Source organism: Semicossyphus pulcher, unplaced genomic scaffold (genome assembly GCF_022749685.1).
Source record: "Semicossyphus pulcher isolate SPU_LCO1_2020_fin unplaced genomic scaffold, fSemPul1.0.p SCAF_2, whole genome shotgun sequence".
Classification (NCBI taxonomy): domain Eukaryota; kingdom Metazoa; phylum Chordata; class Actinopteri; order Labriformes; family Labridae; genus Semicossyphus; species Semicossyphus pulcher.
Window position 1 is genome coordinate 28,247,775 of NW_027211693.1, and position 13,682 is coordinate 28,261,456.

Sequence of the window (13,682 nt, forward strand, 5' to 3'; positions counted from 1 at the left end):
TGAAGAGGTAACACTGTAAGCTCGTGTTTGTGTTGGCTTCAGGCTTCCAAATTCATCCATCCATCAGCGTGGCATCAACACACTAATGAGTAATATTTATTATTTTTAACCGAGTGTCTTTGCTTATTTCAGTCAGTTTTTCAAAGATAACACATTCTTTGCATAAACATCCATTGTTTACATATATATTACCCGTAGTTCTTGTTAATTTAAGAAGTTTTTTTCGTGCATTTATCGCCAATAAATTAACTTTCATAATAAAAATACTTGAAACAAGAAATTACTTGAGTCTTAATCATGACTGTAACTCCTCTTATACTTTGTCAGTCACATCACTGCTTTTTAAAATTCAAATTCTACTGAAATTGCAAAAACAAAAAGACAACGAATTAATGAAGCAAATGTGTTTTATTGCTGATGAGTTCACTTTTTTCATTTGCAAGAGGAGCAAAGGAACATCTCTTCCCACAGTGTATGATCAAGCTACTGTGAAAATAGTCGGTATTAGATGTGTTCACGTTTACAGTGGTTAAACTGGTTGTACAGCTCTGAAACTGGGAGGTCTACACCTTAAAATAAGACCAGAAAAGCTGCCGTTGTCTGCCAATCAACCGTAGTTTTGTTTAAGGGTTGAAAGTCTTGACTCCACTCCAGTTGGGCTTGAGAGAAAGAAGTCCTAGCCAATGTGATGAATGCCTAAAACACATTTTTGAAAACTTCCCTTTGGCTTTGCTTAGCCACATATACGTACATCTGAACGAGTGATGAAGGGATGTGCATTCATTGAAATGTGATCAAGTACAGAGCCATAAAATGTAAACGGACACAGGAGATGGAAAATAGAACAAAGGAGTTGATGAGTTAATCTTGGTTACCATATATAATTAGCATGCTAATGTGACATTATCTGCCAACGATAATGACAAACAGTTCTATTGTTTCATATTGCACTTATATAACAATGCACAATGCGCCCCATTTGCTTGATTATTATGAATGCACTGATGCAGATTTTAGCACTTTGATACATTGAATGAATACATTACAAACATTGAACACTTGTAATATAGAGCACTCATATCTAAGGCTTCTTTTTGGCTCTCTTGGAAGTGAAATAAAAGTACCTAAAATACTTTCCCCTGAAAGTGAACCAACATTTCAGCCCCTCAAATTGTCGGCTGAACTTTCAAACCTGACAGAATTATTGCGCTTCCTAACAATTAGGTACAATCCATGTTTGTTAAAGTCTGTCACAAAACGCTTTAGTGTTGTCAGTTAATTTTTTTATATTGCAAGCTTAGTTAACAGCATTAAAAAAATGCTCCGAAAGTAAGAGTACAAGCATCAGCAGTGTCCTGTATGTGAAGCATGCATGCTGAACTTCAAGTTTCCCCTCACACCTCGGGGGTGTTCTGAGTTTCCACAGAACTGGTTCCACTGGCAGTAAAATTGCTCATGGCATTACCCCTCGTTACTGTGAGCTAATGTTTCAGGAATTTATAGGAAGGGAAAAACGTGTTTATTTCTATATCAATTCTTGATTAACTTTCCCACACATTTTTCAAGAGAAAAAAAGGTCTTTGAATGTGAAATAAAAAGACAGACATTCTTTAAATGGTGAAAAATGTTGCATTCTTGAAGTGGAGGATGTGGACAGCAGGAATTTAAGTACAAGTGGTGATAAACACAGCTCAAGGATTAATCTGTTTTGGAACATTTTTACACAAACCAAAATGTTGGTAAGGAATGTCAGTATGAGGCACAAAGCAGTCATAATGTTTAGTATGACATAGTGGCCACCAATCATTTAGTAATCTAAACACAGAGGGCTCTACACAAAAGGGTAAGGGTCCAGCTTGCTGCAACGCAATCTTTCAGAGGACTGGTAAAACAAGAAAGGTGTTTAAATTCTCACCACGCCCTCAACTCCTCCTGCGATCATTCTGAACCAGCGACTGGATTCAAGCAGGGCAGTGTGTTATGTCAACTATGACGACACTGAGTTATTATTCAGCTTTTGTGAGCTGTCACAACTCAAAGGTTTTATTTTGTCCTGTGGATGAATGGAAAGAACAATGTTCACTAACTTTACTCTACAAATGTACTTACAGTCTGGTAATGCTCTACTCACTCTTGTGTGCTGCTGATAAATTAAAGGCTGCACCAGGATGTTTTCTACAAACAAGCTTGAGTTGTTGTTAAATTTACAGTAAAACACTGAATCCTATAGAATTGAAATGGGAAGTCACTGGATTCTTATTCAATTTCCACATTACTGATGTTTTCTAATCAGAAAGCAAGACTTAGTTTGTGTCAGTAAGTCCATGAGCGCAGAGCAGGCTGTTATACTGCCGAGGGAGCTGTTGCATAAGGATCATCAGTCCCACTCATCCTCAGATCAGTCAGTGACAACAGCAGGACAGCTGCGCACACTGTCCCAAGATTACCACACTTCTTACTCTAGATTGTCCATGTCCTCAGCGCTGCCACTAGGAACCGTTTTGTGTCCGTTCCTCTTTGTCGTCATCTTCTTCCTCACTTTCTTCCTCTTCACTCTCGCTGTACTGGTAATTACAGCGGTTGGTGTTAACAAAAAGGTCGCTCTCATCATCTTCAGAGTCACTAACTTCCTCTTCCTCTCCTGTCACCTCTTCCTTTTCCTGCTGTTTTTTTGTCCCGTCCTGCGCCGACAGCTTCACCATAAACCCCTGTGGCCTGCAGGAAGTCCACAAAAAACACAATACACTCGGTTACACTTGACAAAATGCTGCTAGTTGTGTGATGTGTGTCTTATATTTATTACATACTCACCAGAGCTGTTGTTTTTGCAGGTACTGAATGTGATCTTTATAGAGGATGAAACTGATCTCTGCCTTCACCTTCTCTCCTTCCTCAATGGGATCCACAATCACATAGTCACCTTGGGGGTCAGAAAGCAGACAGATTTTACCCAAACAGACACTTATTAATATAAATGCAGAGAAATTGAGTATTTCCAAATACAACATTTACAAATACATAATCACACTGACATTGCACCCTTTAAAGCTGTAGTAGGTCAAATTATTAAAACTAACTTTATGTCATATTTGCTCAAACTGTTCAAACACGCAGAAGTACATGAGAGATAATCTGTGAAAAAAATCATGTCCCTCCTTATTTACAGAAACCAAAACAATTTAACCATGAGCAAACGCTATGCGACTTTTTGACCTCCAATAGAACTATGTAACAGGTTTTCCATGAGAGGGTCTGTGTTTTTGTTTTTGTCTTGTTCATAAGCACCAGGAACAACTGCATGGGACAACACATTCCTGGCTGCCAGTGTTTTCACACTCTACCCGTGTATTCACAGCCCACAACAGCACTGAAGAATACTGCTTACTTGTAAAACCTATGCTTAAACAATGTATCTCCTAAATCTTTTTTTTTTTAAAAAGCAGCCCTGTAAACTTTTCCAAAAGACAAAATGTGGGTGTAGTGAACAGGTTTGATAAAGCTCAAAGAGTTGTTCTAGTGAGTACTAGCAACTAGACTTTTTTAGCTGATTCAGGAACAATTAAAGACAAAAAATATTAGATTAAGTGACTAATAACAACAGACTCAACCGGCCTAGCATATATGTAAACAGCATAAAGCAGACTAAAATAAAATATACACGAGTAATGAACATAATCGTCTGTAATTTTTAATCTAAAACATCTCTTTCCATTATTTACCTCTCTTGATCCAGATGTTCTTGCGAAACTTGGTGGGCATGCTGACCAGAAAGGTCTCACCCTGGGCTGTGACAGTTTCATGGAGGTTGTTACCACGACTACTGATAATCTACAAGTGAAAAAGATAGAGGATGGAGAAAGGAGTCAGGAAAATGCCTAGCAGTTAACTGTTATGAGGGTGGTTGTTTACAGTGTTTACAATGCAATCCATACATTGCTCACCTTCACAATTTGTTGGGTTTCTGTGGGCGTGACGAAGTCTCCAAGAACTTCCTTGACGACGTGTTTGCGTTTTGTAGCCTGTGACATTATAAACAGTGAACTTCAGGTTCTTTCGCCAGCTGCAAAAGGAAGATAGCGTGAGGTCAAAGTGCTGATAAATAGTGATGAACTAACTCAATACATAAGGTCACATTTGGTCAGACACATTGAGGGGACAATATGAAGAAGATTCACAACAACATAAGAGTCAAAAGCTTCGAGATCATGCGGTTTGAGATAAATACTGGCTAAACTCAAACAAGGTAAGAAGTTAGCTTAGCAACTCTGTATACAACCGCAGGCTAGCTCTTTGATTTCAATCATGCAGGACGAGTGGACACACTTCACATTCCCTCCGTTTGCTATACCAGACAGAAACATAAACAAACATCTGCTTCCTTAAAATAAACAATAATTTCTAGTACTTTGACATTAATTTAGCTAACTAAGTTAAGCTAACGTTCGCTAGCTCAGACATAACCCCCCCACTTAACCACATTAGGACTTTAATTAAAACCTTGAAAGAAGATGGTTGTTGTGTTTCTTCGAAGCAGAGTGTGATCTGGCAGCTTGACAGAAGCTAAAAATCACTTTAGAAAACAGAAAAGTTCAAATATTTTATCAATATCGCCTAACCACATGCGTTCCTATTTTCTGACTGCAACCAACGATTTGCTTCCGGTGTGACGTGATTTACGTGCTTTTCAAAATAAAAACCGCTGTTTACGGATTGGGGCGATACAAATTACACTAAACGTTTCAGGCAAACAAGTACACACAAAAATTAAATTACGCCACTTCAGCAACAATTTTTCCTGATTGTCTCACTCAATATACGTTATTCAGAAGTACAAAACAAATTTTTGGTGCCTAAAACTGAATACTAAAAATACTTCTCAACACAGGTCTAATTCTTCCGTGTCAAACCGTCTGCATTTTGGGAAATGCAGTTTTGTTTTCTACACGTTGCAATTTAAGCGACGTTCAAGAGCACAAGTCTTCAAGGAGGTTCCTGTTCTCAAATAATTCAAAGTAAAATTAGATTAAAACAACTTTTTCGTTTCTATGCCAGTTTTTCCACGTTTTTTCTTTATCACATTCCAGTCGTGTTCGTTTCATTATTTCTGTGTCCCCGATCGAAAATAACTGCCCAATTATAGCTGATAATAAATCCATTATATGCCTATTATCACCTAACCAAGTTAAGTTGTGGTGAAAATAACACATTTTAAACTTCTCTTTACCATTTGTGGCCTTTAGGCCTCATTGACATACAAGTCATTCTTTATGTAAAAAAAACAAAAAAAAAAAACAAGACATGAATAGTCTACAACAAATACTCAGATGAAACATATTTTACTTTTCATAACAGTTTACATACATCCATTTAATGAATGGACATTGGCCAAAAACTACATATTAATAGTTTTTCATATTCAAATGCATCTTAATGATCAGTTTACTGGTCTCTGTCCTCCTCACCCGAGCCATGATCAAATATATAATCAAGAGCCGTACACACAGTAGTATCAATCGGTCATTGTGCTGGCACAGATTGAATTGTGAGAAAGGATTCCAGAGCTGATAAAATATGTACATATTTTTTAATGTAGCAATTGTCTACCAGGAAGGTTTCAAATAGGGGTTGTGATAAAAGCCAGAGACAGGAGTGCAGTGTGTGTGTGTGTGTGTGTGTGTGTGTGTGTGTGTGTACTGAATACAAGCATATGGGGGTCTGGGGAGAGAAATCATAAATCATAAAATCGTAAAAATTGGACATTTTCCTGACAGGCATGGGATCTTATGACAATCAAATAAAATAAACATTTTCAAAGCCAAACAGTGGGGTAAAGGCCAATGAATTGTTAAATGACTGAAATAAGAGAATAAAAGAATAAAATAGGAACCATAAAAGCAGTGGTTTGTGGAATAAAATGCAGTTTGTCATAACTTTTCATGTCTTTCACCATGACTTTTTAATAACAATGTTCATTATGGTTTACAGGATAATGTAATAACAGTAAAACTGTAGTTTTTTTTTACTCAGTGAATAAAGTTTCACTTCATTGTTTCAGTGTATATAAGAAAAGAACACCTGAACAAAGAACAAGATTCCTGATGTTTTTATTCAACCTAAAGTCATTTCTCACTGTCATACAGCAGTCTTTACATTTGTATTGCAGTTATGTAGTTATGTGCAAAACAATGACAGGTAAAACCCCAATCATTTAAAAAGTTTGAGATAGCATTAACACGAACACTGGTAATAAAACATAAGAGAAATCTGAAAAGATAGAAGTCTAACTACAGTTAGTGCGCACTCTCTTTTAAATACAGGCTCAGTTACTGTGGGGAAAGATGAGGTAAAACCAATACTGCCTAAAATACAGAAACCACTATGAGCTGTAAGGCTAACGGAATGAAATGCAGCTTTAAAAGCAAATTAAAATCACGACAAAATTTTCAGCGAACCTAATTTTATCAAATCTGGTACGTTAGTAAAACGACACAAGTTGCGAGGTATGATGGTGAGGTTAAGTCCAGATATTAAAAAAAGTAACAGAAGGAATTTATGTGTGTTTGATTGTGATCAAAACGCAGTCTAGATTAAATATGTGTCTGAGTAGTGTAATGATGTTGTGTGTTTGTGTGTGTGAATATGTAGAGTTAGTGGTTTAGTTGACAACAGCAGATGAGCACATCCGGTTGATCCCACACGCATTGGACCCCCTGTACAGGTAGTAGTAACCCTGTAAGAGAGAGAGACGGAGATAAACAACACATATCCTCTCAAAAATATTTATGGGCGGAAACATAGTTTACTTTTATCCAGTGTCTTCAAACCTTTAAATTTAATGTATGATTTAAAACAGTAGGACCTCTTACTATATTTTCTAAGAAAAAGTGTTATTTAAAAAACAAAGACTGTAGGTGAGGTAGTCTTACCTGCTCTCCATAATCCTCTCCCCAGCTGTTTTTGATGGCCCAGAATGGCATACCTTTACCTGAGAGCACAGAAACATTCATACAGTGGACTTGACAGCCTTGTATCTTAATTTACAAAATAACGATGTGATATGCTTGTTATTTAGGAGGGTTGTTGCTAACAGAACAAACAAAAGTGTATGTCACAGGCGTAGCAGGAGTAGTTACATATCTTATTCTAATTTTACATATATTTTATTTTGTATTATACTGCTACTGTGAAGTTAAGCTGCGTTGGCACGGAGTACAAAGAATTGCTTTAATAAATGATGTTATACATTGTTACGGAGTACATGACAATAAATCATCTTGAATCTAGCGACAAGGTAAACAAAAGGATTAAAAACACTTACGTTCCCCGTATCCCACCATCAGCACGGCATGGTCGATCATCCAAGGGTTGCAGAAAATCTTCAAAGGGTGAGACACACCTTTCCTGTAGAACTACAAAAACAAAGTATCTCTGATTAAATTCTAGTGAACACGAGATGAATTGTGACATAATTTCATCATGTTTGACGAAGTGACACAACAGCATACCTGCATGGCAAAGGCATTCAATGCGACAGAGATCGGTCCATTCTCAGCAAGCCAAGCTGCAATTTCTGAGAAAACAACCCCAAAAATGAGTCATTTAAACAGCTAGTTCTTGCAAACTGAGTTGTCTAGTTTCAATTAATAGAGCTGCAATATAAACACCCATACATCTCCATTTCTATATTGTTCTTTGAACTAGGAAATGATACATTCATGAATTATGTAGTTACTGTTTCAATGACTCTAAATAATGTCTTGTCAACTTCTGATTTTTCTAAAAACTTCTATTTGTCGATTTCAGTAGGAACGTCTGTTGACGTATCGATCACTGCCTTGTGCTATTCCCTGAGCTCACTTACCCGCCTCATCTTTGGATAGCTCCACAGAGCTATTGATGTAGGCTGCAACCTTCCCGTCGGTAAAGTCACATCTCTGCTTGTGCCCAGTGTAGGAGTAGTCAGTCTCAGTCTCCAGACCACCTTAACAACACATTAATAATGAAGATAAAAGGGTTAGTGCATGCACTCACTCTCAGCATAAATGAAATGTAGGCACAATTGCTTCTGCAGGCTGCGGAAAGTCAGTTAAGGTAATCATTTCCTTGGAAAATAAAACGTTTTAAAAATGGTTTCACACGTCACTCTCATCGCTCTAACTCACCCAGCTTCTCAATAGCTTCATAAGCATTTGAGGGCAGCCCCCCTTTGCACGCCTGGTCCAGCCCATCACAGTCAACCAGTTCTGTGAGGAACAAATAAATAAAGCAATCAAATCATGGCTTTTTATCTGCAAATGTAAACTGTAATTGTATTGCTACAGGACAAAGTTATTGATTTATTGTATCATCAGTGTTTTCTTGGGACGATGTAAACGTGTGTGTGTGTGTGTGTGTGTGTGTGTGTGCGCTTTACCTTGTTCAGAGAGGGACAGTAAGGATCCATTTTTCAGGTACCACTGGCCTTCAATGTTACCTGTAACAGAAAATGCCCAGCAGGATCCACACATACCCTGCAAGAATCATTCGCGCACACACACACATCCCCAAAATAGCATGAAGTAAGCAGGTATGAGGTATTCATTAGTGCGTACATGCTATTTAGGGTCAATCCCCTATTATTAAGTCTGTTAAATCTGGCTGGTACCTGGTTCTTAACAGGATTGACAGCTCCATGGTCCCTCCAATCCCAGCTGGCAGGGGCAGGGTTTCGGGCAGGAGATGCCAGTTTCATTGGTCGATGAAGTGTCCATTGACTCAGCAGCTGGTTCAGGTAGGTAGAGCGAAACTCTTCCTCTAAAGAAAGAGAAGAAAAACAGAAGAGGAACAGTCAAACTTTGGTGTTACATAATCATGTATTTTTAGTAAAGGCTGATACAACACACTTAAAGTAGGAAGATGTATTTCCTCATTGGAAACTGTGTGGAAATGTACACAGATGCACACACATACCAGTTAGGTCGCTGAACTTAGTGACTCCATACTCGGCTGAGCCTTGATCCAAAGACTGGAGCTTCTCTGCTGTCTTCAAGTTCTCATGGAAGACACGCAAACGATGGTCTGCCTCTGCAGGATCAAAACAAAATAAACAGACTTCAATAATCATTGACTCGTATCTCTCTTTATAACTGGACTACTGACTCACAATGAGTGAGCAGGCAGATGATCCTTGTTTTGAATTAGGAATTTATAACAGGAAAAACCTCTGAATGCAAACCAACCCATAACTGTTTGTTTACTGTGACAGTCTCTCTTGTGGTGATTTTATTTACTCAGGTTTTTATAAAGGACGTTGGGCTCGAGTAGGCTATGAGTACAAATAGGGTCGGTATGTTTGGTATGGTCAGAATAAAGGTAACAGTCACTCACCCTCCTGACTGCTGTAGACTTTATTGTATTTAACCATGAACTCTTTGAACTGTCCTAACAGCTCCACAGACTCCTGTCAGGAAAGAGCCAACAAACACACAAAATCAACAACACAGACATTATCCTCCATCTCAGATTCAAATTGATAAAACCAGTTTACACTACATTGAACATTGGACAATGTTCCAGTGGTGGACTTAATAAGAGGTGGATGAAGGAAAATCAACAGTGTTGTCAGCGTGTAATTGAGCTGTAAATACTATTTTTACCTCCAGAAGCTGGCTGCTGGATGTATCCATCACCTTGTTGGTCTCTTCCTGTTCAGGTTCAACTGATCAGAGAAACATCCAGAAAAACATGTTATGTGCCTTTTACATAAACACCTACATTGATGTTACATGTGTTCAAAGGTACATTGACTCTTTGGTTTTCACCTTATTTAGGCGAAATCAAAATCCTGGCATGATTTATTATTGTTTGTGCTGTGAGATACCAATATATAATAGGTAGACTAGCCAGTGTTTAACCTCTCACCCACTTTATCTCTTTAACAGCAAGGTTATCAAACATTAGCATCGTGTAATTACCAAGAACTGAAGTTCGAATGGATCAATATCTGGCAACGTTTTTCCTGCTGATGACCGAGGTCATATCAAAGTGAAGGGAACATTTGCATCAAGTCTTGCACTGACTGGCTGGTTTGGGCTATTAATACAGTAGACAATAGATCATTTAATTATCTATGAATTTTTCTTTAGAAGTGGGCATAAAACAGCACTTTTATGATTATTTTCTGTATAAATAATGCTTTAACCAGTGTGATGGAGCAAATGCCATCCTTGAAGGTAGTGCTTCTATTACAGAGGAGCTGAAACAGCACGGGATCACAGCGAAATCACATTAAACAGCAAGTTAATTGTAATCAAAGATAAGTTAGACCTCTTGGGGTAAGAATAAATGCAAGACACCAGAGGAACCACAGTCATTCACTGTGAAGTCCAGCTGTGTCCTTCAGCTATAGACTTTATTTATAGTCTTTTGAGATGTGTAATGGTCATAATTGTAGCTGCAGTCTCACCTTTAGGCTGGCACTTCTGTTTGAGCAGAGTTGAAGTTCCCTGCCAGGGAACGTCCCACACTTCGAACAAACACACCTCAGTCTAACATGAACAAAAAACACAAATATTGTACATTGTAGAGTGAATTGGAAATTGACTGCATAAGTGGAATGTTGTGTAACACTCTGTAGCTCAAGCTAATAACATTATACAAACTAGTTATTTATGTCTTTTGTATGTCTTTACATTATTAAAAAATTACTCTGTTTACTTATTTTTTTCCTCGACTTGGTGTTTTGAAAATGTAAATAGGTTTTAAGGATAAAGGAACAAAGAAAAATGTGAGCCAAGGGCCTGAGCGTGCTTGTGGTTACAGTCAAACTCAAGTCACAAGATCAGATAACTGAGAATTTCTCTGCTAAACACACACAACTACATATTCATTGCAATCTAACACAGACAGGCATATTCCTATTCTTGGGAAAGTGCATACATCTTAGTGAGATCTTCTATTTTAAATCCATGACAATGGCCTGATCTCTTTCATCTCTCATTCACTTAATCTTTCTCTCACACACACATACACAACCTACCTTGAGTTTCTCTGACTCAGGATAGAAGTCACATGTCCTGAGCATGGTGGATTTCTTACATTGAGTGTTACTCAGTTCCACTGTTATAGTGTAGCGAATACCCTTAACCAGCTGAAAAACAGAAACACAGTCATTTTTAATTCACAAACATATTGTCCCAAATAAATCATTTACTAGGACATGACTAATTGTGTCAAAGTCTAATTAACAAGTGTCATCAACACAAGTTAAATTAAACTATTAAGCTTTTAGAGAATGTTTATTCTATTGTACTATCTAGATCTTTTTGCAACATGAAGCGCCTGTTTGTGACGATGCCTTCCTGCGCTGATAAACGAGCACAATACAACTGTGATGAGGCCGGGCAGTGGTTATGTCAAGCTAGAAGAATAAAGCAGATACACTCTCGGTATTTTTAAAGGCGTATGCTCACGGAAAAGTTCATTAGTAGAATTTCCTGAGAATATTAAATTAAATCACAGACATGATAAGAGGCTTGAGAATAGTAAAAATAATGAATAAAAATATCAGCTCTTTTATTTTTTAGAGTTACACTTCTACCGCAGTGATGTCATTATTTTGAAGGCAAGTCACCTTATTTTCCTTTGTTTAGCTAAATATTGCTGGTGTGACGCAGCTCTGACTAGCCTCCAGTCGCAATGGTGTAAACAACTGAGCAGGTAAAACGGTAGCTGCATGTAATAAAGCTTTCTACAACCAGTATTACTTATTCACGCCAGTCTATTATGACAACTTTGTCGTACAATGCTGTGAAATACATCTGTCATTAGACACCGTCCTTATTTATGTTACCTGTTTGGTGGCAGAGATAAGACGGCTAACTTTGCGGAGGTGCATAGCGTTGGAGCCCCGGTTGTAGCGCTCCTCGGCGAAATCCAGAGCCTTCTTCAGCCCCGGGTCGGATTCATGTAGGCGGACAGGAGAGCCAGGAGGCCCGAAAAGAGGCCGATCGAGGTCCTCACTAAGCCCGACAACGAAGCCAATCAAGGCGGCCAAAGCTAGCCCTAAGATTACCGGAGAGCGAAATCCGGTTGTCATGATGCGACCCGTTGTGTTGTCAGAAAAGAAAGGGACCAGTGGACAGTCTTTGCTCGGTTAAAAGGGGAACGTCTGTTTTCCGAAAAGAATCGATAGCCTATCGAATTGTTAGCAGGGGTTATACAAGATGCAACGCTTCAGCAGTGTTGTTGCCAAACAAATCTATCTGGCTTTGTCAGTCACGTGTGTGGTGCTGTGGGAGGAGACTCGGAGTATCATGGGCGGAGTGAGTGCACTCCCTCCCCTCTTCTTCTTCGTCTGCTTCTTTTTCTTCTTCTTCTAATGATGTTCCGGCAGGCTCTACACTTTAGAGTGTAATGTTGCCCTCCACAGTCTAGGAGTAGGACTGCGTCACCAATAGGTGGAACGTTTGGTTCCGAGGAAAATATAGACTTAAAGGGGAAAGATGAGAGTCCCAGATGTGACAGCTTCCTGAATAAATGCTGCCGTTCACTCCTGTGCTTATCACATACAAAAACATGTTGGACTGTTTCCACATTTCCATACTTACACAGCATCTGGGTCCCAATGACTGTTAGGTAACTGGCTTTCTACCTTTTTACCCTTTCTAAGGAACCATCATACATTAACAGGTATGAATCAGGTATTTTCGTTTTGAGGCCAAAGATCATTAACTTAGTTTTAGCTGCAGCGATCCTAAAACCCTAGCTATCCACCCACTGCACTACCTGATCCAAGGCCTTCTGTGTTTGCAAGAACAAATGCTGATATTTCTTCCTTTCCTCCAGATGGCGCCATCGTCTGCAAATAAGGACATGCCAAAGCCATGATGAACTATTTTGACTGACCCTACACTCTGAATGTGTACTGTACTGAGTGAGTGAGTGACGGTACTTTCACAGCCTTAGAGAGAGAGAGAGAGAAAGTTGGGGCACTAACACAGAAGAAGAAGACAAGTTCACAGTGTATGTTATACATTACAGAAAGAACTCTCTAGCTGAGGCGCCTGACTATCTAGAGTTTACCCCTTGCCACAGAGCTTTTTTCCCCAGACAAGGTCACTCGCTCTCCCAGACAGTTTCACAGCCACACCTGCAGTGTCAGTCATCAGCACAACTGTCACAAACTCCTCACTGAAGGTCACAGATGCATCCACACCGCAAATTAATATTCTTCATAGAGAGACATCAGTCAAGTCGGTGCTTTCATCAAAAACGATGGAGTCGGCAATTAACAACTTCACATTGTTACTTCCTGCTGGGTAGTTTTAAGTGCCACGTTTAATTAATTAGTTGCTAATTTCACATAACAAATGGATGCAAATATGTATTAAAAAGCATTTTATCAATAAAAATCTCATATAAATAGGCCTATTCATATTTTAATATTTCCTCCCTGTCCCCCAAAACGTCTTTCCTGATGAGACCTCCTGGCGGGCCGCATCTGGCTCGCGGGCCTTCTCTTTAACACCCCGACTAGATCGAACATTTGTGTTACAGTTGACGACTCCCTTGGCTGTAATATTAATAAAAGAAAAACTCACTACTTGCCATGTCAAATTTGACAGCATGTTCAGTGTGGCTGGAATAACTTTTGTTTTATTTGTAATTTCTGGTTAAACACATTTAAATTTGACACCGCGAGG

At 38.7% G+C, this 13,682-nt stretch overlaps 1 protein-coding gene across 1 annotated transcript; it reads right to left on the minus strand.

Annotated features, from left to right (window-relative positions):
• Positions 1–1,873: 1,873 nt before the first annotated feature.
• ctsf (cathepsin F) lies at positions 1,874–12,267 on the minus strand. Its single transcript, XM_069669366.1, has 18 exons — positions 11,831–12,267; positions 11,018–11,128; positions 10,445–10,526; positions 9,636–9,697; positions 9,367–9,439; positions 8,950–9,063; positions 8,645–8,793; positions 8,414–8,510; positions 8,163–8,243; positions 7,862–7,981; positions 7,506–7,570; positions 7,319–7,409; positions 6,927–6,985; positions 6,657–6,730; positions 3,942–4,041; positions 3,720–3,828; positions 2,812–2,920; positions 1,874–2,715 (listed from the first exon to the last, which is right to left on the minus strand). Exons 1-18 carry the CDS (start codon positions 12,074–12,076, stop codon positions 2,490–2,492), a joined length of 1,968 nt encoding a protein of 655 aa, XP_069525467.1. The 5' UTR covers positions 12,077–12,267; the 3' UTR covers positions 1,874–2,489.
• Positions 12,268–13,682: the final 1,415 nt, after the last annotated feature.